General features: G+C 47.4%; 1 protein-coding gene across 16 annotated transcripts in view; it reads right to left on the reverse strand.

Annotated features, from left to right (window-relative positions):
- Window positions 1-27,212, reverse strand: part of TACC2 (transforming acidic coiled-coil containing protein 2) — a 213,260-nt gene that overhangs the window by 162,701 nt on the left and 23,347 nt on the right. For 13 of the 16 annotated variants that reach the window (XM_072805034.1, XM_072805046.1, XM_072805045.1 and 10 more), the window contains 2 exons: window positions 22,312-22,371; window positions 8,290-8,402 (listed from right to left, as the gene is read on the reverse strand). In XM_072805034.1, coding sequence (XP_072661135.1) covers window positions 8,290-8,402; window positions 22,312-22,371 — 173 coding nt within the window. The remainder of the gene's footprint in view (window positions 1-8,289; window positions 8,403-22,311; window positions 22,372-27,212) is intronic. The other 3 variants (XM_072805039.1, XM_072805042.1, XM_072805040.1) reach the window with 1 other exon arrangement.

A 27,212-nucleotide genomic window follows, 5' to 3' on the forward strand; every position in this document is an offset into this window, starting at 1 on the left:
CTTTTCAAAAGAAAATGACACATTTACAAGATAGACCATATTCTACCCATTTTAAAAACATCTCAGTAAATTTTAAAAGATTAAAATTGTTTAAAGTATATTATCTGGCTACAATGTAATTAAAGGAAAAATAACAAAAGATAACTGGGGGCTCCTGTGTGGCTCAGTCGGTTAAGTGTCTGACTCTTCATTTCAGCTCAGGTCATGATCTTATGGGTTGCGGGATGGAGCCCCACGTGGGGATCCATGCTCGGGGGGAAGTCTGCTTGAGAGTCTCTCCTCCTTCCCTCCCCTGACTTGTGTGTGTGTGTGTGTCTTTCTCTTTCTCATTAAAATAAATGTCTTAAAAAAATAAAGATACCTAGAAAACCCCCAAAGTATTTGGATATTAAATAATACTCTTCTAGTAGCCCATGAGTCAAAGAAGAAATTAAAAGGGAAATTTGAAAGTATTCGAACCAAATGAAAATGAAAACACAAATATCAAAATGTCACATGTAGTTAAAGCAAGACTTAGACTTTCAATGCACCAAAGCACATATATTAAGGGAAAACAAATCAATGGCCTCAGCTTCTACCTGAAGAAACTATAGAAACAGGGTGCCTGGATGCCTCAGTCAGTTAGGCATCCGACTCTTGATTTCAGTTCACAGGTCATGATCTCAGAGTTGTGAGACGGAGCCTCACATGGAGCCTGCTAAAGATTCCCTCTCTCCCTTTCCCGCTGTCCACCCCCTCTCTCTCCCTCTCAAAAAAAAAAAAAAAAAGAAAAGAAAAAAAAGAAAGAATAGAAACATTTGCACAACATTGAACTGTACTTAGAATTGATGGTAATAAGATGGTAAATTATACGTTATGTATTTTTTTTACCACAATAAGAAATAATTTTAAAAACCAACAAGTAGCTGTGTATAAAAGAAGCCAGACACCAAAGTATATATGCTCTTTAATCCCCCTTTATATAAAGTGAAGCAATACTTGGCAAAACTAATTCCTGGTGGTAGAAGTCGGAACAGTTGTTATCCTTAGGCAGGGTACTGACTAGGAAGTGACACAAGAGAGAATGTTCTGGGGCAACAGAAATGATCTAGCTCTAGAGTGGGGCTTGATCACACAGGTGTACAGGAGCGTAAACATTCATCAAGCTCTCAGCTTCATACTCTTATGGAACGTATCTTATACCAACAAAAGAAGGCAATTGGAAACAAAACAAAGCAAAACGTTGGAGACAATAAAAAGATCAGTAGTCACCAGGGGTTGGTGGGGGACGGAAACAGGAGATTTCTCAAGTCAGTGAAACCTTCCTGCAAGATATTGCAATGGTGGGTACATGGTATTACGCTTTTGCCAAACCCACAGACTGTACAACACGAGAGTAAAGCTTAATGTAAACTAGATTTTAGTTAATAATAATGAATCAACGTTGGCTCATTAGCTGTTACAAATGCACCAAACTAATGTAAAATGTTAATAATGGAGCAAACTGGGGATGCCTGGGTGGCTTGGCTTAGTCAGTTAAGCATCTGACTCTTGATCTCAGCTTAGGTCTTGATCTCTTGACTCGGGGTTGTGAGTTCAGGCCCTCTGCTGGGCTCCATGCTGGGCACGGAGTCTACTTGAAAATAATAATAATAATAATAATAATAAGAAGAAGAAGAAGAAGAAGAAGAAGAAAAAGAAGAAGAAGAAGAAGGCAAACGGTAGAAGAGGAAGGGGGATATATAAGGGATGAGCACTGAGTATTATTCTGTATGTTGGCAAGTTGAACACCAATAAAAAATAAATTTATTATAAAAAAACATAAAATTCTAGGTCACTTTTCAAATTTAAATTCAAAATAAAGCCTTTGGCAGCAACATAAAAAAAAAAGAATTCTCTGTACTAAAAAAAAAAAAAAGAATTCTCTGTACTGCTCAATTTTTCTGTAAACTCGAAACTGCTCTAAAACATAGTCTATTAATTAAATATACCGTATATTAAACTATTCTTACTGATATGTCATTTACATATTTAAATATATATTATATATAAACATGTGTACTCATAAATGTATTGTTTGAATGTATTTAAATATTTCAATACATATGAACATGCATACACACACACAGCTATCACAATCAGTAAAGAACTAGAACAATGAGAAAAGCCTGAGGGAAATGCTAATATTTTATTATTATTTTTTTTTTAATTTTTATTTATTTATGATAGTCACAGAGAGAGAGAGAGAGAGAGGCAGAGACTCAGGCAGAGGGAGAAGCAGGCTCCATGCACCGGGAGCCCGATGTGGGATTCGATCCCGGGTCTCCAGGATCACGCCCTGGGCCAAAGGCAGGCGCCAAACCGCTGCGCCACCCAGGGATCCCGAAATGCTAATATTTTAAGAGCAGTTGTCTATAGACGGTGAGCGCGTTGGTGATATTTTTTTTCTCCCCTCCCTTTTCACTTTTCTGTATTTTCCACGTTGTTACAGTAAGTATGATCTCAGGGTGGAAAACCAGTCCTGCTGGCCTCTCTCTAAATGCTCCCTTGAAGCCAGATGAGCAGAGAGCAGACCTAATTCACAGACCTTCTCTCGGGCCGTGGCACAAGCCGGGGAGCTCACTACCCGCCCTCTCTGCCTGTTTACTTCCTGCAGGGATAAATAATGAGTCAGGAGCAGGACTGGCGGAGGAGGCCCTGCCTGACACACCCGGCCTTGGCAGGAGCTCCGAAGCGCATCTGGGACTTTGCAGAAGTTTGTTTGGAAGGAACGATCACAGCCGCGCAGGGGACCTGGGGCTCCTTCATTCAGAGCCGCCCCGGCCGCTGCTCAGAAAACAGATCTTTTTGATTTTCCTTTTTTTTCTGGGTCTGAGAACGGCCCTTGTTTACAGGGAAATTAGATTGTAAGGACAGACTGGGGTTTGCTTTCTAATTACGGAGCCCACAACACAAATGTTTTCAGACACCCGCGAGAGCTCAGCACGATGGCTCTGAGCCCGGCTCCCGGCAGCAGGGGACCCAGCTGGATTGCAGTCCCCATCGTGCCACCTTCTGTGTGCGTGGGGGGCACGTTCCTTCACCCTCCCGGGCCCCGCCGTCCTCGTGGCCTTCCCGTCACCTGCCTGCGTCCCCGCTGAGCGGTGGGTGAGGTGTGGGCTTAGGCCCTGGGTCCCATGCCCCACGTGCAGGTGACTCAGTGGCAGGCAAAGGCGTCAGGACCACCGGTGCCCGTCATCGCAAGTCCACTCTTTCATGTTTCAAACCATCTTTCTACCCTTCCCTAACCTGCTGTCACCCAAACACCAAGGATTCCTGTTCTAAGTTTGTGTATCTGAAGAAGTCAAGAGGTTGAGCTTAATAAATATGCTCCATCCTGTCTTTCCCAGACTTAAAGAGGTTCTGGAATTCTCCATGTAAGGCCCTTGTAAGTCTAGGGCTGCCTGGGTGGCTCAGTGGTTGAGCGTCTGCCTTTGGCTCAGGTCGTGATCCCGGGGGTCCTGGGATCCAGACCCACATTGGGCTCCCCGCAGGGAGCCTGCTTCTTCCTCTGCCTGTGTCCCTGCCTCTCTCTATGTGTCTCTCATGAATAAATCTTTTAAAAATATATTTTAAGAAAAAAGGAGCCTCTTACGTCTAGACCTTTACTAAGTTCTGTTTCCTCTTGATCCGTAATGATGACAGCTGTTCCCTCTGCCTGATACTGTCTCCTTTCCCCGCAGGTCCCTTTTTCTAGTTGGTTCTGCAGACCCAGAGGCAAGGCTACTCCCTCTGGAGACCTCTCTCCCTCCCCTCAGCCCCAGCCGGGCCCTCTCTCCCACCCCTGTGCTCCCGTAGAGCCTGCCTACAGCACTGAGCCTTTCTAGAAAGATCTGCTTACGTGCCTCTCTCTATGACTGGACCAACACATCCTGTTGTCTTTTTTACCTCTGGCCTCAAGCTCACAGCTTGGCCTGTGGTGGACTGTGGAGCCTTGTTTGCTAAGTGGAGTAAGGAATCTGCCCCACCTCCCCGCAAAGGGGTGACGGATGTTCAGGTGTGGGTGGGGAGTGCTGGGCGCAGAGCAGGCAGTGAGCTGTCCCCGAAAGGCAAGAGAGCCCAGACGTTTCCCCAGAGATGGAGGACTCTCCTGTGTGCCCCCCGTGAGGCCGGGGTTGTCGTAGTCGCACACTGTCTGGCCAGCGTCACCTGGTAGCGGCAGGATTCCCTCCTGGGCCCTGGGTCTGCGACCACGGAACTCAGCAAATACACCTGCTTTGGCCACTTTTTCACTTCCCAGCAAATAGTCCTCACCGCCCAATTGCTCAAGACAAAGCTTCAGGAATCTTCCTTGAGGGTCCTCTCCCTCCCTCCCAATCCAATCTATCAGCGAGTCCTGGCATCTCTCAGCCCCAAATATCTCCATCTTCACCGTAATCACGTCAGTGCCTGTGTGCTCAGTGGGCCTGTCCCACCCCCAGAGGGGAGGGGGAAAAGTATCTTAGGTGGTGCAGTGGAATTATAGGGGACTATCGGGTCCAGGATGTCATCCAAAGACCACGGTCCGTACACAACATATCTATGGTATAGGAATTTCCCGGGGAGGGAAAAAGGCAATTAGGAATAAAATGTCTAGGAAGGCTTCTGTACCAGGAGGGAGGAAGATAATGAATCTAAGGTTGAGATCCCTGCCTCGCTCTAGGCGCCCTAGATCCTGCCAGGGACCTGCATGGTTTCCTCTCTGACTTTCTGGCCTCCCGCCTTGGCCCCTGGCATTCTCCATACGGTGATCAGAGAGGTCTGATCAAAACATAAATCAGAGCGCCAGGTGGCACAGTCGACTCTCGGTTTCAGTTCAGGTTCATGATCTTGGGGTGGTGAGATCGAGCCCCGTGTCTGGCTCCATGCTCAGTGGGGGGCCTGCTTGAGATTCTCTCCTTCCCTCTCCCTCTGTCCCTCCCCTAGCTCATGCTCTCTCTCTCTCTCTCTCTCTCAAACCACCCCTCCACCACCAAAAAACAAAACAAAACGAAACAGAACTATACATCAGTTCACATAACCTAAATCCAGATTTCTTACCATGGCCTTTGGGCCCTGGTCTGGGGGCTCTGGACCCTGCCCTCCTCCCCACCTCCCTACCTCATCAATCTCCCTCTGTCTCTCCAACTCACCAAATTCACTCCCACCTTGTGTCCTTTGCACTGCCCGTCCATTGACCTGGGTCTTCCCATACCTGCCTCCTTTTTGCCGTTCCAGACTCCACTCTTCCATCACTTGCTTCCCTGACCATCTAATCCAGGGCATCGAATTTCAGAGTTCTCAACACCCGGGTCCATCAGAATCACCTGGAGGCCTGGTTAAGCACAGCTCACCGGAGCCCACCTCTAGAGCTTATGATTCAGGGAGTCTGACCTAGGACCGCTCTTCTATGGACTTCCCCGGTGGTGTGGAGCCTGCCAGTCTGGAACCTCACCTTGAGAACCATGATCCAATCTCAACTGGCCGCTCCCTTCTCTATTGCCGTCTATCACGATGCCCCGTGTGGTGTCCTTTGGGGCTCTGACATTACCTGAAAGTGCCTGTCTTCCTTTTGTTGCCTTGTTTAGTGTCTGACCACACTACAACCTACTTACCCCCTGGGGCAGAGACCCCAGGGCTCCTGCTGTCACCCCTGTCCCTGGAGCAGTAAGAGGGGCAAGCTGGCTTTGTGCTAGGAGCGCAGGATCGTCCTCCGGCAGGGGCCAGGGGAGGCGCCCCCCAGCCTCTGCGGGGTTTGAGGGACGCAGGGCTAAGTTGCAACAGTGACACCATGTGGCAAGAGGAAAGCAGGGCAGCTGAACGATGGGACTCGTTTGGATGAAGAACTCAACTCCCTTGGGATGTAGGAACCCCATCCCTGTGTAATTCAGAGGGAAGAAGACCCTCAAGGCGGAAACCACAGACCTCCAACCGCTAACGCATGAAGGACACAGGGCTCCAGGCCTCAGTGATCCCATCTGCACGGTGGAGAGAACGCTGCGCACAGGGGTCGTCAGGGAAGAGTCACACAGGCCGTCCTCCCCTCCCTTGTCCCAGGTCCAGCAGGAGCCACTGCAAGCCTTTCTGGGCTTTCTAGAGTTTTTCCAAGGAGAACACACAGTATGAAGTCAATGGGCTTTTCCATCTTTTGTAAAAACCTACAATAGATCCTATGAAGGGAAAATGCTAATTGTCTGATGTGGCGAAGGGAGAGGCAAATGCATTTGAGGATAACAAGAGAGCAAAGTCTCAGAAAGAGGTGGCCATGGGGCTCTCGGCCTCATCGAAGATTCCCGGGTGCCCAGAGTGTCACGAAAGCAGCACCGTCTTAGGGCCTGAGGGACAGCGTGGTCTGGACCAGCGGGTACTATGGGGTAGAATAAGGATTTGGAATTGGAAATAAATTGATTTGAAGGAAATAAAAGTGTATTTTGTGTGCGTAGAGCATTTGGCATGGTGTCTGGTGCTCATCTGCAAAATGAACATTAAATGTGATTACTATCATCATCGGGGGTGCCGAGGGCCGTGTGCATCACTGGGACAGCCCCCGGGGAGCCAGCACTTGCCCTCTCTTCCCCTAAACGACCTGGCTCCAGGAGCCCGCGCACCTCTTGATAGTTGGTGGGTTAGTTAGTCCAGAGCCCTGCGCCACAGACATTCACGTATTTCTGGAGGAGATTCATGTTTCTAATTGGGAACGGGAAGTTGCTTCTTTGGGCTTGCTCTTAGAAGGCACCTCTTTTATGCTCAATTCGCATGGCAATGAGCAGCAATTCTTCCTCCAGGGAAAAATAATAATTGAGTAAAGCTGAGGAACAAGAAACAAAAGCCCTTTGAGCTCCCGTTACGCCTCAGTCTAGCCGTGATGGAGGCCCCAAATACTTCCCAAGCCTCTTGAGAGATCCCAGAACCTCACAAAGATGTCAGGAGGGGAGTCTGGACCTTGGGTCTTGGCCAACAGGGATTTCCTTTGCGTAGAATTCCAGAAAAGATTAATCTATCCATTAGTTTCGCGGTCACCCAGAGCCAGTTTAGATGGGTCATCTGGTCTCATTAGAGCTAAATATTAAAAACTCTGTTCAGTGATCCTCATAGAAAGTTCATGAAAGCAGAACTCCACAGGGGCGTCTAGGAAGTAAAGGAGGCCTCCCTTTTGCAGAACACAGGGGTCAACGGTGTCGATCTGTGATTCCCTCAGCAAGAAAAGAATACCCTGCCCCACCGTTTCCCTAAAGAGATCTAATGTTCAAGGCCAAGAGGTTCAAAGTGCCTCGTCTAGAAACCACTGTGGCCAGAGCCACCCAGAAAGTAGTCCCAGCCAGGCGTGGAAATTCCTGTCACCAGGGGTCGCTCTCACTCACCATGACCCTCTGAAGTTTAAACCCAAAACCTAGAAATGTTGCTCAAACTCTTAGGTCAAGTGATACTGCAAAGCATTCGTGACCTAAGATTTCATTGTCTAGTGATGGGGAGGGGCGGGTCTACCTTTCAATTTTGCATTTTTGTTCCGTGAAGCTCCAGTGGATTTGTTCCTTTAAGGCCTGTCATTAGAGCCTCCTGGAAGCTGGGCTTCAATTGCTCAGGAAGGTTCTTCCAACCAGATAGGTCATGCGCTGAACCCACAGACAATTACTAACGGCCTCCAGTGTTCTTGTCCCGAGTCTGTTCTGGGGACTGAATGTTCACGTCTGCTGGCCCTCTGCTTGGGAACGCCCCCAAAACTATGAGTGCCAAACACCACGCGGGTGGAGTCTACTGGGCTTCTTCCCAATAGCCACAGCAGGGAAATCGGGAGGTCCTGGGGATCATAACGAGGATGGGCCACGCCCCGCACTGGTCTTGTCCCACTGCACCAGTGTGACCTTCTTAATTTCCAGAATTTATCCACCAGCCTCCCTGGGACTGAGGGAACCTGTCTCTTTAGTAATAGTTTTTGAATCCTATCTTATCATCCAGTGCCCTTTCTTGGCTACTGCGCCAGAACACATACCCCAACTCACCACAGGAGACACCCCTGAGAAGTCCTTTGGTAGACTTGATCTTTTTTACATTCCGATAATGACAATAAACAACCTGGAATACTGCTGGAATGGAAGCCTATAATTGCTAGTTTCAGTGGGCAGAAAAGCACATTAATTCTCTGCTCCTGCAGGTCGAGGCAATCACAAAGCAGGCTATGAGCCACTGCTCTGACCGCATCACCACTGAGGACCATGTCATGGGCTTTAGGGTAAATTTTCCAAAGCCAACGCTGAGCAGGCAGTGAGCTGGCCACGCATCGGGCTGTGTCAGTCCTCTGACCCCGGCTCTTACCTGTGCAAGGCTCCACGGTCAGTACTTCTGGAATTCTCCTCCAAGTTCCTTTTTATGTTCTGACTGTCCCCGGGTGGTTGCACAGACGCTGGGTTCTGAGCTGATGAAGTTCTCTGAGCCAGAAGAAAGAGAAATTGGAGAAGAAATCAAATAGGAGTGTCGGAAGACACAAAAGCATTTCTCAGTTGGCCACTGGCCACATATTCAAGCGTCAGGTTGCTCATCTGCTTTATCATCCGGCTGAGCACCGCCTGCGAGCTGGCGCCCAGCTACACGCAGATATAAGGTGAGCAACACAAGCGTGGCTCCTGCTCTCATCTGCTGGAGGAGAAACGCAGTTACACACAAGATTCTAGCTGTGTAGGATGACTGCTTTAGTCAAAACCAAGACTGAGGACACCTATCATACTTTGAGGGGTCATCTGCTCCCCAGAGAAAGGAAGGATATTTGACGTAAGATGTTAAAGTGTCTAACGTGCTTGTGGCACCACCCAGATGAAAGACATGTTTCTCCTGCCTCCCCCAGGTCTCTGTGAACCAGAATTCAACCAGAAACCCAGGGAACAACACTGAACAAAGAAAACAATGAGCTCTTGGAAACTTGGGGCCACTTGTCCGAGGCCCTGACCGCTCAGAGGTGCTCCCTTTTCCTTCACTCCCACCATAGGCTCATCTGCTGGGGAATCAGTTTTTTATTTTCTATTTTTTAAAGATTTTATTTATTTATTCATAAGAGTCAGAGAGAGAGAGGCAGAGACATGGGCAGAGGGAGAAGCAGGCTTCCTGCAGGACTCGATCCCGGGACCCTGGGATCATGCCCTGAGCCAAAGGCAGATGCTCAATCACTGAGCTACCCAGGCGCCCCAGGTAATCAGTTTTTAAAACCAAGATACAGGGATGCCTGGGTGGCTCAGCAGTTGAGCATCTGCCTTCGTCTCAGGGCGTGATCCTGGGGTCCCGGGATCCAGTTCCACATCCAACTCCCTGCATGGAGCCTGCTTCTCCCTCTGCCTGTGTCTCTGTGTCTCTCATGAATAAGTAAATAAAATCTTTTTTAAAAAAATAAATAAAACCAAGAAACAAAAATATAAACGACAGTCAAAACGTCAAATCACAGGACAGAAAGTGATGAGAGATCTTAAAAATTCAATTTAAATAATGCTCATTTAAGTGAAGCATAAATGTCAGGAAGGGGAAAAGGGCTTTTTTAAACCCCAAGGACTGTTTCCCAAGGCAGTGGTTGTCTTTCCTTCTGTCTTCCCAGCAGTACTCCTTCCCACTGGGGTACATACAAGACTCGCCCAAAACTAGAGGGGCAAGGACGTGCCATGGGCCCTATAGAGTAAGAATATAGGCGTTACCAGCAGCCTGTTTCCAGCCATTGTAGAAGAAGGCAACGTGCATTAAGAGAGACTAGGGCCAGCAAGCAGAGAGAAGCCCGGAGAGGAACAGAGGGCAGAGGGCAGAGGTCCCGGTGATATGGAGGCCTTGGTTCCACTTGGTCCTGAGGTCCCCCCAGGGACCTGCTCTGCCCTGCCCCCCGCCCTCCGCCAACGATTACATGAGATCTTGAGTCCTCATTTGGCTTTGTTGGGATTTCTGTCATTTGCAACCCAAAAAAGTACATCCCATAAACAATCAGGCCAGCTTTGAAGGGGACAAAGTGTTCCACGTCGGCTAAGTTTGAGAAGTGCTGGTTATCTGGCCCTCTGGAAGGTGGTGCTGCTCTGGGCAGGTGCACGGCCTGTAAGTGGACAGCACCCTCAGGTGAATTCGAAACAACCTCCCTTTCCTCCAGCGAGGCACCTGGCTTGGTGGGTGCTCTGGAAAAACCGAGCTCCGTGAGCCCCAGGTCCTGTTCTCGAAGAAGGCGGTGGAAGTGACAGGCTAGGCACTGGGAGACAGGCTAGGGGAGCTCCTCCGGATTCCGGGGCTCCCTGTGACTGCCTGTTCCTTGTTGCTAGAAATCTTCTCTCACCCCTCAGGGGATGCTGAGCCCTCACCTACCCCCAGAGACAGACCCTGCTGGCCAGGCGCAACCAAGGGAGCAACTGGAAATACAAAAGGCCTCTCCTGAGCCCAACAATTTACCAATTGTGACTACGGATCCTGATGCAGCCAAATCATTTGATAAATATCTCATTTCACCCAGACCTTCCAGAAAGTATTTACTGATTTGTTGATTCATTCAATTATCTGAAATACATTCATCCAGGGGCGCCTGGGTGGCTCAGTCAATTAAACGTCTGCCTCTTGCCTTCACTCAGGTCATGATCCCAGTATCCTGGGATGGAGCCTCTGCTCAGCAAAGAGCCTACTTCTCCCTCTCCCTCTGCTCCTCCCCACCCCCCACTTGTGCCCCCTCTCTCTCACACACTTGCTCTCTCTCAAATAAATTAATTAAATATTTTTAAAAATAAAATGAAATGCATTCATCTAAACCATAGCATGCACCAGAAGCAATGCTAGAAGAGAGGGCTACAAAAATGAATGAGATTCCATGCCTTCCCTAGAGTTGCTCACGGTCTAGGGAGACAGACCCCATGCTGTGGCCACAGAGGTGTAAACACAGGGCCACCCAAAGGGGAGACCCAGTCTTCCCAAGAAAAGAAGACCCCACCCACCAACCTCTATAACCACATTCGGGTTGTTGTAAGCCAATTTTGGAGCTTCTGTGCGACATGTGGATGCAAATCATCTGCATAGTCTGAACCTGGGGTCTTCTCGAGACCTTGAATCTTCTGTTCGATGGGTGGTGTCCTTGACTTTCACACATGGCCTAAAGAGCAAGTTAGCTTTGGCGGTTCCCCCGACTAGGTCTGAGCGGCCGGCTGCTTTGTTCACCCAATTGTGTCCAAAGGTAAAATATAAAAGATGCCTCAACTCTCAGGACCATACATCCTAGTGCTAACATGATGCTACAGTCAGAAAATCTCCATTCGATTTTGCTGAGACAAAATGTGGGTGGAAATGACAATAAGAAGAGCTCCTGTTTATTGAACACTGATGAAGTGCAGGCACTGGGCCAGTGGTCCTCATGCACCGTGTGACTGAATCTTCACAACCTTGAGAGGAAAGTGCTATCCATGTCCTTGTAGGGCTGAGGCTCACAGAGGGTAGGTCTTTGGCCAACATCACACAGCAGTAGAGTCTAAAGGAGCCTATTTCTCTCTGACCCCGGAGCCAGGGAAAAGCATTTTTGTTCCATCCCTTTAGTATGGAAGTGTTGAGGGAGGGACAGAGAGCCGGGGCTGATCCCTCACCTAACAAAGGGCTGCTGACCCCTTCTGGTATGACTTCCATGCTGGCTGACCCATTCCCTAAAATGAGAGCTCACCCTGGCCTACAGACCTCAGTTCCCTGATCTGTGAGCCAGGATGACGATCATCCCTGTTGGATAATATCAAGACAGTTCAAACTTTCAATCACCGTACATTCAACCTCCAAAGTGTTCCTGACCCTTCTAGAATGTTCTTTATCTATACAACACTACTACCTTGGGATCCATGAGTTAAAACATTTTATTACAGTAGCTCAAGAATAACAATACAGAGTGAGTGACATTTTCATATCACGGTCCTGAATTTTTAAAATTGTAACCCAGTTCCTACTTGTCTGACTGTCATGCAGGCTTCAGCTCCAAACACCTCCTGCAGCCAGGCTTCCCCTTCAATCATATTATCAGCAGCGAACGATTCTGCAAATAATTTAACAGATAAATCTCCTGCTCTTTATTCCATGATCAAGGTTACTTTAAAGTAATTCTGGAAAGACACTGACATGTCTAACAGCCCAGGCAGATGCAAACAGCAGATGGTATAAGGAGACAGATCTCTGCTCTAACTAAAGGGGATGTGAGACCACGTGTTAACTTTCCTCAGGCAAAGGAAATATAACAAGGGCTCAGATTCATCTTTAAGCAGAAAATAAGATCTACTCTTCCATCTTTTCAGCCCCACCGCTCCCCCTAACAGAAAGCTAATCTGCAAGAAGAATACCACCCCCCTCTCTCCAACAAAAAGATCTGGGTGGAGTTGACATAGAAGCACCAGCACCGGGGCGCCTGGGTGGCTCAGTCCGACTCTTGATTTCGGCTCAGGTCATGATCTCAGGGTCATGAGATCGAGCCCTACATCGGGCTCTGTGCTCAGCAGGGAGTCTCCTTCTCTCTCTCTCTCTCTCTCTCTCTCTCTCCCTGTCTGCACCCCCACCCCTCTATTCATACGTGCTCTCTCCAAAAATAAATAAATCTTTCTTAAAAATTAAAAAAAAAAAAAAAGCACCAGAACTATCAATGGGCAATTTCTGAAGTGCTTTGACATCCATCAGATTCTCACAAAATCCCAGTGAGCCAAACAGGAAGATAAAATAATGTTTCTCATTTTTCAGATGAGAAACAGAGCATCAAATGGCTTGGCCAGGCCTTCTTCCTTGAAGTTCGATGCTTTTTGCACAGTAATAGTAACATCCAACACCAACATAGCACTTCTTCTGCTGTAACAATAACAGCGAACTTATTACTATAAACACGTTCCATGCGCCAAGTTCTGTCCCTCTAAGTGCTTCACTTAATTTAAACTCATTCAATCCTTACAACAACCCTATTTTACAAATCAGAACATCTAGCCCAGAGAGGTGCAGCCACTTGCACCAGGTCACACAGCTTGAAAGTGACAGAGCCGGGACGTGGACCCAGCCTGCGCTCTTGAACTCCACCTTAGGTGGGCTCACCAGACGTGGAAATGGTTGCCTATGATCCCTGCCATCGTCCTGCCGCGCTCCAAGTAACTAAACCAATGGGACATTTACGAATAATGTGGCACAGGGGCCTAGGTTCGTTGCCCAAAATAGCACCTGGCATTCAGAGGCACTTCATAAATATTTGTTGAACATTTAAAAAATAGAGTATTTCCATTTAGCCCGGTTGCAACTTCTGCCAACTGGGGAAACACGTGCAGCCCCCGGGTCTCTGAGTGCCCCCCTTCCAATGTCTCCATCCTAGCAACAGCGCGAAGTCCTGCTGCTCACAGGACTCCAAGGGGTCTGCTGTGTCAACAGGCGTCACTGCAAAACAGCATGCGTGTCTAAAGTTTCCCTCACACTTCCACACAGCGGGCTGGACAAAAACACTGGCAATCCTCCACATGACAAACTGCCTCGTCAAGTCGCTTCTTCAAATCTTTCCTTTGCTGCCACTGCTTGAATAAACAAGCAGCCTCTCTTTGGCGCTGGAATACTCCAGAGCCCAGGGTCTGTTTTAAAGCAATCTTCAAACAGGGAACTTTCCAGTTCTAAAAAAAAAAAAAATACACTTGATCAAGAGCTAAAGTGTCTTACCATTAAAGAAAAAAACAGAAAAATCCCCTGACCTTACCTCTTAAACCGTGCTCCCTTCGGCTCACTGGTTGTGCCAATAAAGAGGCTTAATTAACATGGTTAGATCATGACCAGAGGGTCTTGCCAAGACACCCACTCTGTGAGCAAGCTGCTTGGGAGCAGTGTGACTGCAGGTGAATACTGGGAGTAGGCCAAAGGTCATCCCCATGGCACTAGGAATCGGATTGCAGAAACAACCGCCCCGCTGCCAAATATGGAGGCACCCATGTTCTTGGCTGGGCCGGCCTGGGCCGCCCATCTGCCCTGTCAAGGGAAGGCAAATGCTCAGCCGGGTCCTGCTGGGTCACCCCAAACACTTCTTCCCCTCTGGGGGGACAATGAAAGACTGAGGTGGCTCGCCCATGCTGGCAGCAGGGGACACCCCGGCCTTGGGCCTCACCCACCAGGCACTTTGTTGGGTCCAGAAAGGGGAGGCCCCAAGGGTGCCCTTTTCAGCCTCCCCAGATGGAATGTTTTCCGACATGAATATGGCAGAAAAATGAACAAGCTTCGGAGTCAGAGAGAGCTGGGTGTGGAGCCCAACTCTTCCCTCGGAATATGGAGAGAGTAAGGGTCATGTTTGCAGTGGGATTTCGAGGCTTCTGCCTCATGTCCAGGGAGGATTGAATCTAAGTTCTAAGTAGACACGGAAGATTGATTTTTTTAAAGATTTTATTTATTTATTCGTAAGAGACAGAGAGAGAGAGAGAGGCAGAGACACAGGCAGAGGGAGAAGCAGGCTCCATGCAGGGAGCCCGACGTGGGACTCGATCCTGGGACCCGGGATCACGCCCTGGGCTAAAGGTGGGTGCTCAACCGCTGAGCCCCCCAGGTGCCCGACACAGAAGATTTAAAAAGACATGATATAAGATGCTAATTTTAGAGGAAGCTGCGGGAAGAGTAAGCAGGACTTCTGTACTGTCTCTGCAATGTTTCTGTAAACCTGAAAATTCTCAAATAAAAAGTTTAATTAGGAAAAAAAAATGTGGTTCCTGTATCCTCACAGCCAGTGAATGAGAGATACACATTCAGTGAACGATATCTATCTTCCCTCCCCAAGAGGATGTGGGTCAAAATGATAACAGTTACCCTAAAAGAACCCAGGAGCCTCTAACATGCCGGACGTGACATGTTCTCACATCTTCAGTCCATGGAGAGAAGAAAACCTTTTTTTTTTTTTAAGATTTTATTTATTTATTCATGAGAGGCACAGAGAGAGAGAGGCAGAGACACAGGCAGAGGGGGAAGCAGGCTCCATGCAAGGGACCCTGACATGGGACTTGATCCCGGGACCCCAGGATCAGGCCCTGGGCCAAAGGTGGCGCTAAACCACTGAGCCACCGGGGCTGCCTGAGAGAAAAACCTTAAACACTGCCCAGTATTAATGTCTTTTGTGGGTTTAATCTTTTTTTTTTTTTTTTCTAAAGATTTCATTTATTTATTCATGAGTGACACAGAGAGGCAGAGACACAGGCAGAGGGAGAAGCAGGCTCCATGCGGGGAGCTCGATGCAGGACTCGATTCCAGGACCTTGGGATCACGACCTGAGCCAAAGGCAGATGCTCAACTACTAAGCCATCCAGGTACCTTCAGGTTTAATATTTTAGAAGCAATATAATTTAAAGAAGGCTGGGCCATTCAGAAAGCCCCAATCGTTGCACCTCTTTTAGCCTGTTTGTAGACCGAGGTCTATGAGATGGGGATTGTGATCCCTGGCCTGCCTGCCTCAGTGGCTGACGAGAGTACCTCGCCAATATGGCAAAGAGCTGCACACATGGAGGAGAGTCTCTTTATTCCAAGAGTTGGCTTCTCAGGGTAGCCTATCGTGTCCTATAATGTTTACTCAACTCTACTTGAAATGTAGGCATAAACCTTACTGTTTTGCCCCTAGAATTCCTGCATCCGCTCATCCTCATGCCAGAGCAGCATGAGGCTGATCCCAGGAATAAGGGTGCAGGTGCAGGGGTTAAAAGCCAAGCTTGGGACGCCTGGGTGGCTCAGCAGTTGAGCACCTGCGCCTGGCTCAGGGCGGGATCTGCGGTCTCAGGATCAAGTCCCACGTCGGGCTCCCTGCAAGGAGCCTGCTTCTCCCTCTGCCTACTTCTCTGCCTCTCTCTCTCTCTCTCTCTCTTTCTCTCTCTCTCTCTTTCATGAATAAATAAATAAAATCTTTTTTTTTTTTTTTAAAGCCAAGCTTAACTGCCTATTGAGCCGTAAGCCTTTGGGGTCTACACCTCCCACACTGTATCTAGAAAATGGGGATCTCAATTACAGGGTTTTCAAGGTTAAATAGCATAATACACGAGAAGCACTTCCCACAAGGCTAGACCATAGAAGACACTTGTACACACTGGTTATGATTATTGTAAGAAGAAACGGATTCAAAGCCCATGAACTAAGAGCCCCGGGGGCTGGGCCCACTTAGAGCTAAAGCAGTTAATCCGATTCTTCAGAAGATGCAAGCGGCCCAAACCTGGAGCCGTGCGGTTTGCAGACTTTAATACCGGCCCCAGTGAGAGTTAGCAGCAAGCCTCAGGCCAGGGGGGTCCCTGGGAGAGACTGTGGTAGCAGAGGTTCACAGTGGAGGGCTCTCCGTCGTCATGAACTGGGGTTCACACTGGTCTCTGCCTTCCAGTTCTTTCTCGTTAAATGCAGTGAAATCACCCCCAGATGCCCACCTGCGGCAGGTAGACTCTTAGAAGCCGTTGTCTCTTTCAGGGCTAGTTTAATGCTGTCAGAATATTGGGTTCCGTGGGTCCCTCTGGAAAGAGAGAAACTGCCCCCCCCAAGTTAAACTTGGGGACCCAAGTGTTTGTAGCTTGAAACAATATGTGCCCAGCTTGAGGGGTTGTTTCTTTATTAATGAAACGCAGGAATCCTCACACGGTGCCTGAGCCACGGCCAAGCCCAGGCTGCAGAGACCTGCTCGGTCAAGTCTCGGGGTGGCCCAGACCCCGGCTCAGCGCTTGTTGCAGCATGGGACCTCTTGTCCTGCCAGTCCTCCGCCTCTTGGATGCCAGAGAATTCCGCAGCCCGGGGCCGCAGGGCCGAGGTCACTTTCAGGAACAAACCTCAGGGCCAGGCTGCCTCTTGGACACGGAGCCAGGAACCGGGGTGCGGTGCCTGACGAGGCCTGGGCTGCGGGGGGCACACGCGGGGACCTGCTTCCACCCTCTGGATCCTGTTTATTTCCTGCTCATCCTTCAGCTCTGAGCTCAGACAGCAGCTCCCTGGGGAGAGCCTCCCCTGACCCCCAGGGGCAGGGCAGGTGGCTCTGTCCTGTCACCTTGCTTCATAGCATCGATCTCAGTTTCTGTGATGGGAAATTTTTTTTTTTTCCTAAGGCTCAAAGTACAGAAACGCTCAGAGGATGAAATTGCTTTAAAAGAGATTTTTTTTTCTTTTTAAGTGATTGTATATTTTTAAGTCGGGTCATTACAATAACAGGATGGGATGTTTTTTCTCCCTCCTCCCACTGTCAGAGCCATTAGGCTCTCATGACACACACCCACCCCCTCCAGGAGAATCCAGGAGGGGGTAACACAGGGGGATGGAATGTTGCCCTTCACCCTGGAATCCACATGCTCAGAGCTCAGAGGCCTCCGTGGGGCTCCCCAAAACTGAACTCCCAGTGAAGCACACGAGCAGTGAAGCAACTGCCCTACTCGCTGTTGCAGCCTGGGACTTCGGGCTGGGGTGGGTCTTATTTCATCATAAATCCTTCCACACAAGTCATGACGCAGGAAACCCCAGGAGGTGCCGCTGGAGGAAGGCGACTCTTGTCACAAGGCCACCTCCACCTCTGTCCCGAAGAGGGACACGCAATCTAGGACGCTGACACTCGCTCCCCTTGGCTGGGCGCTAGACATTCTGTGGACCCCGGGCTGGCCTGCGTCCTCCGCCCAGACACGAGTCACCCTCCACAGCTGCTGTTACAGATGTGGCTTCCTCTTCCTCCCCAGCCAACACGTCTGCAGGAAGGAGAGGCCTGGGGTCTGGGTGGGAGGCACAGCCGTGCATGCTAGTAACGGGGCTGCTCTGTGCTCCCTGGGAGCACTCGCCCTCCCCGAGGCCTCCATGAGTCTCAACGGAGGGACGGAGCAGGAGGGACAGGAGGACCCAGCGTGCAGCCCCAGGCATCCACCTGACCCCCAGGGGCTGGTCTGGAGTTGTGAGCCCTTAGCTCAGGAGGAGGAACCTCCGAGAAATGAGTGGACTCACTCCAGCCCATGGTAAAAATAAAATCCAGGCCTTATTCCCAAGTTTCAGGGTTTCAGTAGGGTTTGTGCAGATCAAAGAAGAAATAACTGACTCGTCAGCGGGATCCAGAATCAGGACCATTGTGATGTTATTAAACTTGACTTCTTGAGTATAAGGTTAAAAGGTCAATAACCAATCCGGCCCTCAGTGGTTGCCAAAAAATTTCAAAAGCAAAAATCGTTAAGACGGTTTGTGGGCCCACTGCCCAGAGATTAGGAGGAGAGGTCCTACAGGGCCTCACATCCCTGCCTCTCTCCGTGACTGCATGCGGGCCCAGTCTCCTAGGGCACCTGCCACCCCCTGACTCCCAGGCAGCCCAGTACACCCCCTGCCTCATCTGACCCCCACTCTCCGTCACACGTGCACCCCAATCAGCCATCAGAAGAGAGCTGCCTCCTTTCCCCTCCTCCATCCTCATAGTTCCCAGGGAATCTGCTGCTGTCTTCTCTCCACCATCCACAAGGGTAGGGGGATCTCTCCTGTAAGCCCAGGTCAGCTACGACCCCATTCCCTCTCAATAGTCAAGGTCAGCCTTCCTTCAGTCCACCTGTCTATCACCCGTCTACCTTCGACCTCTGCCTCTCTCTCTCTCATTCCTACCAGCAGGCGGGCATCTAGGATCTCCAATATTTTATTTTATTTTATTTTAATTTTATTTTATTTTATTTATTTTTATTTTATTTTATTTATTTATTTTTTATTTATTCGAGGGAGAGAGAGCATACACACAAGGGGCAGGCAGAGGGAGAGGGAGAAGCAGACTCCCCGCTGAGGAGGGAGTCTGATGTGGGGACTCGATCCCAGGAGCCTGAGATCATGATCTGAGCTGAAGGCAGATGCTTAACCGACTGAGCCACCCAGGCGCCCTAGGATCTTCAATCTTTAAACTCTCATCAATTCTCTCCACCAGCTACTGTCCCAATGTTCTCTGTTTCCTAGAAAAACATGATGCATTATCTGTGCCGCTCTCTCTACTTCCTTATCTCCAATTCCTTCTTCAGGCCCCTCCCATCCAAACTGTACCCTGTCATGCCACTGGAGGAGCTCACCAAGGGCCCGAAGGGCCGTATGAGGTCTCCCTCAGGTCAATGGCCTTCATGTTGCCAAGTCAATGGGCAGGTGTCTACTCCCTGATTTCTCAGAAGCATCTGATGCCTCTGCCTTCTCCTGATACTCTTCTCCGTGGACCTCCCAGATCCCTCATTTTCCTATGTCTTCTGCTACAACTCCTTCACAGACTCCCCCTACTCCTGGGCTCACATCTAAATATTAAAGGACATCTCAGGGATTCATCCTGTGTCCCTTTTCCCATCCTTACTCTCTCCCCAGGTGGTCTTCATCTAGCTTGAAACACCTATTATGCTGAAGACTCTGATGTGCATCTCAAGCTCCACCTCTTGTGCCTCCAAAAGCCTATTTCATTGGAGTACCCAAAGGCCTTCGGATTTTATGGCCAAACCAGAACTTTTGACTCTCTCCCATCCCCCTAAACCTGCCCCTCCTCCAACCCTCCTGATCCTGGGAAATGTTTCAATCTGCTCTGCGGCTCAGACCAAACACGTAGGGCTCATCCTTAATTCAGTTCTCTTTTTCTCATCCCCAAATTCCATCAACATTGAGCCTGCCCTCTCTGCCTTCAAAATGTATCCCCAATCCAGGGACCCTCTTCCCTGCCACCCCATTCCAAGCCATAGCCATCCGTGTCTCTGACCTCTAAACAGCCTCCTAACTAGTGTCCTTCCTCCATTTCTGCCCTCTGCCCCTGAAAGACCCTTCTCTACATAGCAATTGCAATTGCAAAGCACTTTTTAAAATCTCAAATCAGGGAATCCGAGTGGCTTAGTTGGTTGAGCATCTGATTCTTGGTTTTGGCTCAGGTCATGGTATCAGAGTCATTACATCAAGCCTTGTGTTGGGCTCTGGGGTCTTTTTGGGATTCTCTCTCTCCCTCTCTCTCTGGCACCCCACCCCACCCCCATCCCTGCTTGGGTGCATGTTCCTATCTAAAAATAAAATAATAATAATAATAATAATAATAAATTAAATTAAAAACCTCAAATCAGTTCATGTCACTTCTCAGCTGAAAACCCACTGGTGGCTTTGAATCCCAATTAGAAAGCCGATAATGACCTACAAGATTCACCCCTACCCACCTCCCTGGTCTCACATATCAACAAAATCTCTCACCCACTCTCCTCCAGCCACACTGGCCTTCTTTGCTTTGCTAATCTCAAAATACAACAAGCTCATCCCTCCCAGACATGTCACACACGCTATTCCCTTTTCCAGAATGTTCCTTTTCCAGAACTTTGTGGCTGCCTCCTTCTGGGCACATCAGTTTGCAGAAAGGGCTTCTTTGACCACAGATCAAGTATATAGCCTCTAACCACAATGAGACACCACTTTATACCCACTAGGAAGGCTACTATAAAAGCAAAACAAAACAAAACAAAACAAAATAACAAGAGTTGGCAAGGACGTGGAAAAATTAGAACCATTGGGCATTGTTGATGAGAATGTAAAATGATGCAGCCATTGTGGGAAAGTCTGGTGGTTTTCAGAAAATGAAATATAGAATTAACATATGACCAAGCAAATTCAACTTTGGATATCTACCCTCAAAGAATCGAAAGCATGGAGTCACACATATTTGTACAGCCATGGTTACAGCAGCATTATTCACAACAGCCAAAAGGTGGAAGCAACCCAAGTGTCCATCAGCAGATGAATGCATGAATAAAATGTGAGGTTATATATAATGGAATACTATTCAGCCCTGAAGAGGAAGGAAGTTCTCGCACAGGCTGCAACACGGATGAACCTTGAAGGGGCTGTGATAAGTGAAGTAGATCACAAAATTGATCCCACTGATGTGACTTACCTAGTGGAGTCAGATTTACAGAGATGGAAAGTAGAATGGTGGCTGCCGGGAGCGGGGAGGGGAATGTGGAGACATTGGTTCATGTGTGCAGAATTTCCGTTTGAAAATATGAAAAAATTCTGGTGATGGATGGTGGGGGTGATTGTAGGATGTGAATGTGCTTCACACCACTGAACTGAAAAATGGTCGAGATGGTAAATTTCATGTTATGTCTATTTTGCCATAACAGAAAAAATTTCTGTAGAATCCTTTGTTGCAGAAGTTGGTATCAATATTGACACCTGGCGACCTCAGTGTGCTCAGTAACGAGACTCGGGTGGCTGGTGCCAGCGCTGGTCAGGAGACCACCTGGGGGACCTGCCGGTGCAGCAGGCACCACATTCCCATCGAAACCACCCAGATCCTGTATATATAGGAAATGTTTTTTCCCATAAGACCCCTCAGCCTGTTACCCTGGTCTGGCTTTGAAGGCATTAGCCTGCAGGAGCCTCCTTTGCCTGACAAAGTACTAATTACTACTGTTCTTCTTTATCTCCAAATTCTGTCCTCTGTTGTATTTTGGCTTCAGAGCACAGAGGTCAGTTTATGCAACATCACACCAAGCAGACCTACCCAACAGCTACCTTTGGGGGTGGAGCAGCTCTTTTCTTTTTTTTTTTAAGATTTTATTTATTTATTTGAGAGAGAGAGAGAGAGAGAGCAGTGGAGGAGGGAGGGAGAGAGAGAGAATCTCAAGCAGATTTCACGGGCTCGATTTCACAACTGACCCTGAGATCATGACCTGAGCCCAAACCAAGATCTGACGTTCAACTGACTGAGGCACCCAGGCTCTTTCCTTAAAGCCAAGAACACACCACCCAGGGGCCTAACACCCCTCCTGATTTCAGAGCAGGTGCCATTTAACCGTCTCACCGTCACCTCACCCACAAGCACACACCAACCTTGCCTGACATTCTCTCCAGGAAAAATCTTGAAATGGATGTAAAACTTCGGATTTGCCCTCCTCCCCAGTGGATGGCAAACGGTTCAGCCGGAGCTAAAGCTCTGGGACTCAGCCAGCTGCACGACGACACCGACAACTGATTCAGAACACAAGCTTCTTTTTTTTTTTACAACACATCAGTTTTGGTGATGTGGTGGTGAAGACAGGGCCACTGCCCCGTACAAAGCCTCACTCCAGGACTAGGAAAAGCAAAGCCGAGGAGTGTGGAAGGTTAGTGGGGGCTCCCAGCGTCTGCAATACCTTGAGAACATGAGCCTTATTGAGCATCTCACGGCATAGCAGCTGTGCCAGTGTTGGGGCAGGCACGCCAAAATGTTCTCTTAAAAAATCTGAACATGTATTGCAGATTCTTCTGTGTTTTACAACTCATTTGAGGTAGATGGAAGGAGGCAATAGGAGAAGGAGAAAACTTAAAAATTTAAAGGAACATGCAAAGCGTGCAAACGCCTAGATGTTAGGAAGGGGGCAGAGAGCAGACCACACATAGCACACCTCCCGGTACCTGTGCAGGCTCAGGGTTTGGAGGCCACAGGATGACGTTATGCAAGCCGGAGTTCTCTTGCTGAAAGCAAAGGAGTCTCGCTGTTAGGAGGGGCCACAGTGAACAGGAGTCCCCGCAGTACCAGAGGGCACTCTTGGCTGGTTTCTATTCCTGCTGCGTGTACTCCCACCCTGCCCATGGCTACCAGGGGACATTAGTTAATGGAGGGAAAGGCACCTGCCACCCGAGGGCATAGGAGGAAGGCAAGGGGTGGCACTGGGCAGGCCTGTCCTCATCCTTTGCCCTGGTGACATGGCTGGTCCTCAGTGCCTGGTCTTTAATCTGTGAGCAGGAGGTTCCTTCAGACCCCTATCTTCCCTTCCAAGAGTTCACTTGTAAGTAGAATGCTGGGGCCTCCACGTGTACCTGTGCAGAGGAAAAGCCTCTGGGAGAGGCCTGGGGACATGGATGGGGTAAAGGAAGGAGTGTGGAGGCAGAGAAACTAGTTTGGAGCAGAAGAAGTTTGAAGCAGCCCCTGCACCGATCCAGGTGTACGGTAATAGGGTGTGTAGTGGGGGTGGAGAGGGGAAAAAAATTAGAAAAAAACTACATCTTGGACATGCGCTATGTGTTCATCTTCTGAGAAAGGGCTCTAAGTGATATTAATGGGGCCGTCACCAATCTGGGCCCACCTTTCGCAGCATGACTCAGGCTGGCTAGAAAAAAGAAAGAAAGACTAAATGGCCAGACCATTAATTTATTAATTATAATTCATAGAATGATTTATTACATGGGGAGAATGGGAATGAGTGGAGTCAGAGGTGACCCCCAGATTTCTGTCTTGGATGGTAGTAGGGTAGATCATGGTATGTAGGAGGGGGATGCAGGAGGAGTAAAGGAATGAGGAGGAGGAGTCTAGTTCAGGTTTGAGAAACATGGGACAACCATGGATCATTCAAAATACGGTAGAAAGATGAGTCTGGAACACAAGCCCCACAGGGGATCCCTGATCCTGTAGCCAAACATACTTCACTCCCACTTGTTTCTCTGTGGAAGGCAAACCTTGTACTGACCCTGGACTCCTAAAGACAATGCCATCACGTCCTGCTGGGCCATATCTGACTGAGGCTGGAGATGTGAAAATTTGCAATGGCAGGAAGACACCTCCTGTCTGCTCCAGCAGGGAACAGATGAAGAGAGAGGACAGGGCTGGGGGCTGGCAGGAGGTGAGAGGTAAAGATCTGAAACACTGAAATATATCCGTTGCTTGCAACGATCTAGTGAGATGGACCCCCTCATACCCTGATGAGAAAAGTATAAATTTGCATCACCTTTCCAGAAAGTATTTTGTATGTAGATACAGATAAATCTAGATCTAGTTGTATAGCAAGAGTTTTGAAAACACCCTTTATTTGACCTAGCAATTCCATCTCTGTTAGTCTATTCTAAGCAACCAGCCTTCCATTTCTGGACAGTGTAATTTAGTAAATGTAATGAAGAAAAAACGTAAGCCACTTTAATTTGCCTGTATTCAGGTAGAAATTCATCTCAGATTAAAGTTCAGCCACCGCCCCAAGGAGTTCTCTTCAAGCAGGCAAGATAAATGTTCTGCTATTCTGGGTTTTCTCAACCTTGGCACCTTAGACATTTTCAGAAGAATAACTCTCTGCGTGGGGCCATCCCTGTGCATTGAGAACATTTAGCAGCATCCCTGACCTCTACTAGATACCAGTAGCACCCCCACTCTGGGGCTGTGATACCAAACCTGCCTTCAAACATTGACAAATGTCCTGGGGGTAGGAGCAAATACACCCCCAGTGACAACTAGGGCTCTATTGTGTTTGTAGCCAACAGTAGAGCTTCCAGATGGTTTGGGACCCAAACAGATCTGCAAGTCTTTAGAGAAGGTATTGAAATTGAGCCACTTAGTTTGTGAATCAGCGGGACTAAAGGCCAGAATATGAGTCTAGGGCCTGTACTGTGTCTGCACATGGAAAGCACCGAACCAATGGCCATGCCCTTCTTCACTCTAAAACACAAGATAAAACATCCCTTTAATGAGATCACAAAGAAGTAGGACATGAGCCAACCTCAGGCAGCAGGAGCATCTTTTTGGCTCACAGAGTGTTTAAATATGATTTAAATTAGTTCCCAACATTGTGAAAAGTGTAGAATTTCTTTACACAACCTTTTCTAGGAATATAGGAGAAAGCACTCCCTCACTTATTCTAGGAGATAAGTTTTAGCATACCAGAACCTGAGAAAGAAAACAAAACTACCAAGCAGTGTTTATAGTGAATTTAGACACAAAAATCCTCAACAAAATATTAGCAAATCAAGCCTAACATCTTTATAAATAATTATACACCACGACCAGGTAATATTAATTTCAGGTATGTAAGACTGGTTCAACATTCGGAAATCAGTCAATGTAATCTAACATAGCAACAGCCCAAAGAAGAAAGAAAGATCATATGGCTACATCAACTGACACAGAAAAATTGAAAACACATTTGAAAAAATCCAATACCCATTGATGATAAAAATCCTTAGCAAACTAGGAATAGAGGTGGATCTTCCTTAACTTGATGAAGAGAAGTTATAGGGGTGCCCAGTTGGTTTAGTCAGTAGAGCATGCAACTCTTGACCCTAGGGCCGAAAAGAAAAGAAAAAAAAAGAAAGAAAAAAAAAGAAAGAAAAGAAAAGAAAAGAAAAGAAAGGAAAAGAAAGAAAGTTTAAAAAGAGAGAGAATTTATCAAAACCTGCAAGCTAATAACTTACTTGTTAACAGCAAAAGATGGAATGCTTTCCCCCCACAACCAGGAACTAGGTGAGGCTGTCCACTCTGACCATTTCTAATTAACGTAGTATTAGAATTCTTAGCCACAATAAGGAAGGAAAAGGAATCAAAAAGAAGAAATGCAACTCTCTTGATTTGCAAATACCGTGATTGTCTACATAGAAAATCCTGAGGAATCCACAAAAAGCCTCTTGGAACTAATAAGTGAGTTCAGCAAGGTCACAGGATATAAGAGCAATACCAAAAAAAAATCAATACACTAGCAATGAACATGTAGAAACCAAAATTAAAAACACAATGCTATGTATAATCACTGCAAATAAAATGAAACACTTAAGCGTAAACTTAAAACATATGCAGAATATATACGCTGAAGTTTATGAAATGATGATGAAAGAAATAAAAAAGAAGCACTATGTGTCCATAGACTGGAAGACTCATCATAGTAAAGATGTCAATTTCCCCAGTGTATCTATAGGTTTTAATGTATCCCTACCAAAATCCCAGCAAGACCTTTTTGGGACATAGACAAGCTTATTTTAAAATTTATGTGGAAAGCTTTAAGTCCTAGCTAAAATAGCTAAAGCAATTTTGAAAAGTAGTCAAGGGACAGGACTTATTACATAGCAGCAGTAATCAAGACTGTGTGGTATCAGCAGAAGAGTAGACAAGTGGGTCAATAAACAGAAACCAGAAACAGACTCACACAAATAGGACCTACTGATTTTTGACCAAGGTGTGAAAGCAATTTAAGAGAGAAAGAATAGTGTCTGCCACACAAGGTAGTGGAGAGATGGCCATTCACGGACAAAACCAAACAGAACAAAAACATAGGAAATGAACTTCGACCTAAATCTCAGACCTTACACAAAAATGAATGCAACATAAGTCATAGACTTAAATATAAAACTATAAAATCTTTGGAAAGGATAACACAGGAGAAAATCTTCAGGATGTAGAAGAGAATTCTTAGACTTGACACCCAAAGTGCTAGACTTGGCAGAAAAGGAAAAGGAAAAACTGATCTCATAAAAACTTTTGTTCGTATAAGACCCTCTTAAGATGATGAGAAGACAAGCTACATGCCGGAGAAAATACTTGCAAACCGCAATCTGACAGAGGAGTAGTATCTAGACTATATACTCTTAACACTCAACAGTTTATAAAAAAGCCAATTAGAAAATGCGTAAAAGACATGAACACAGTATTTCACCAAAGAGAACACACAGACCGCCACAAGTTCATGAAAGATGATCAGCAACGCCAGTTTTCAGGGAAATGCAAATTAAAACCAGAGTGACATATCACAAGACACATATCAGCATGGTGCCACCAAATAGCGACACCACCAAATGATGGCCAGGGTGTGGAAAAACTGGGTCACTCATCCATTGCTCATTGCCGGTGGGAATGTAAAATGGTACAAGGGTTCTATCTCACCGTTTGGTGGTTCCTTATAAAACTAAACATGCTATAACACCGAACTTGCTATATAAAACTAGACATGCAACTAGCACGTGACCCAGCAATTGAGTTCTTGGGCGTTCGCGTCAGAGAAATGAAAACTTATATTCACACACACGCAAAATCTGTATGCAAAGGTTCACAATAAGCTTTATTGTGACATTGCGATACTGTGATCGCCCCCAAACTGGAAACAACCCAGATGTTTCTATACCACGGAGCATAAGCCGGCAAGTAAAAGGAGTGAATTTACCGACACACATGACCACCTGGATGAATCTCGAAATTAGGCCGAGTGAAAAAAGCCAGTTCCAAAAAGTCACATGCCGTGTGACACCATTTGTATAACGTTCTCAGAAAGTCAAAATTACAGACAGAGAGGACAAATTAGGAGGTGCCAGGGGTTAGGAGTGGGGGGCTGGAGGTAGTGGGGGTGGCTGTAAGGAAAATGCAAGGAATCCTTCGGGTGAGGGAAATGTTCGGTATCTTGACTGTATCAACGTTGATAGGAGTTTGCACTGTAGTTTCGAAAGATGTTACCCTGGGGGGAAACTAGGTAAAGGGTTCAGGGATCTCTGTTTTAGGTCTTGCAACAGCATGCCAATCTATCATTGTCTCAAAATTAAAAAAAAAAAAGTTAAATTATAAATATTTTATG

The sequence above is a fragment of the Canis lupus genome, chromosome 29, assembly GCF_048164855.1.
Source record: "Canis lupus baileyi chromosome 29, mCanLup2.hap1, whole genome shotgun sequence".
NCBI classification, from domain to species: domain Eukaryota; kingdom Metazoa; phylum Chordata; class Mammalia; order Carnivora; family Canidae; genus Canis; species Canis lupus.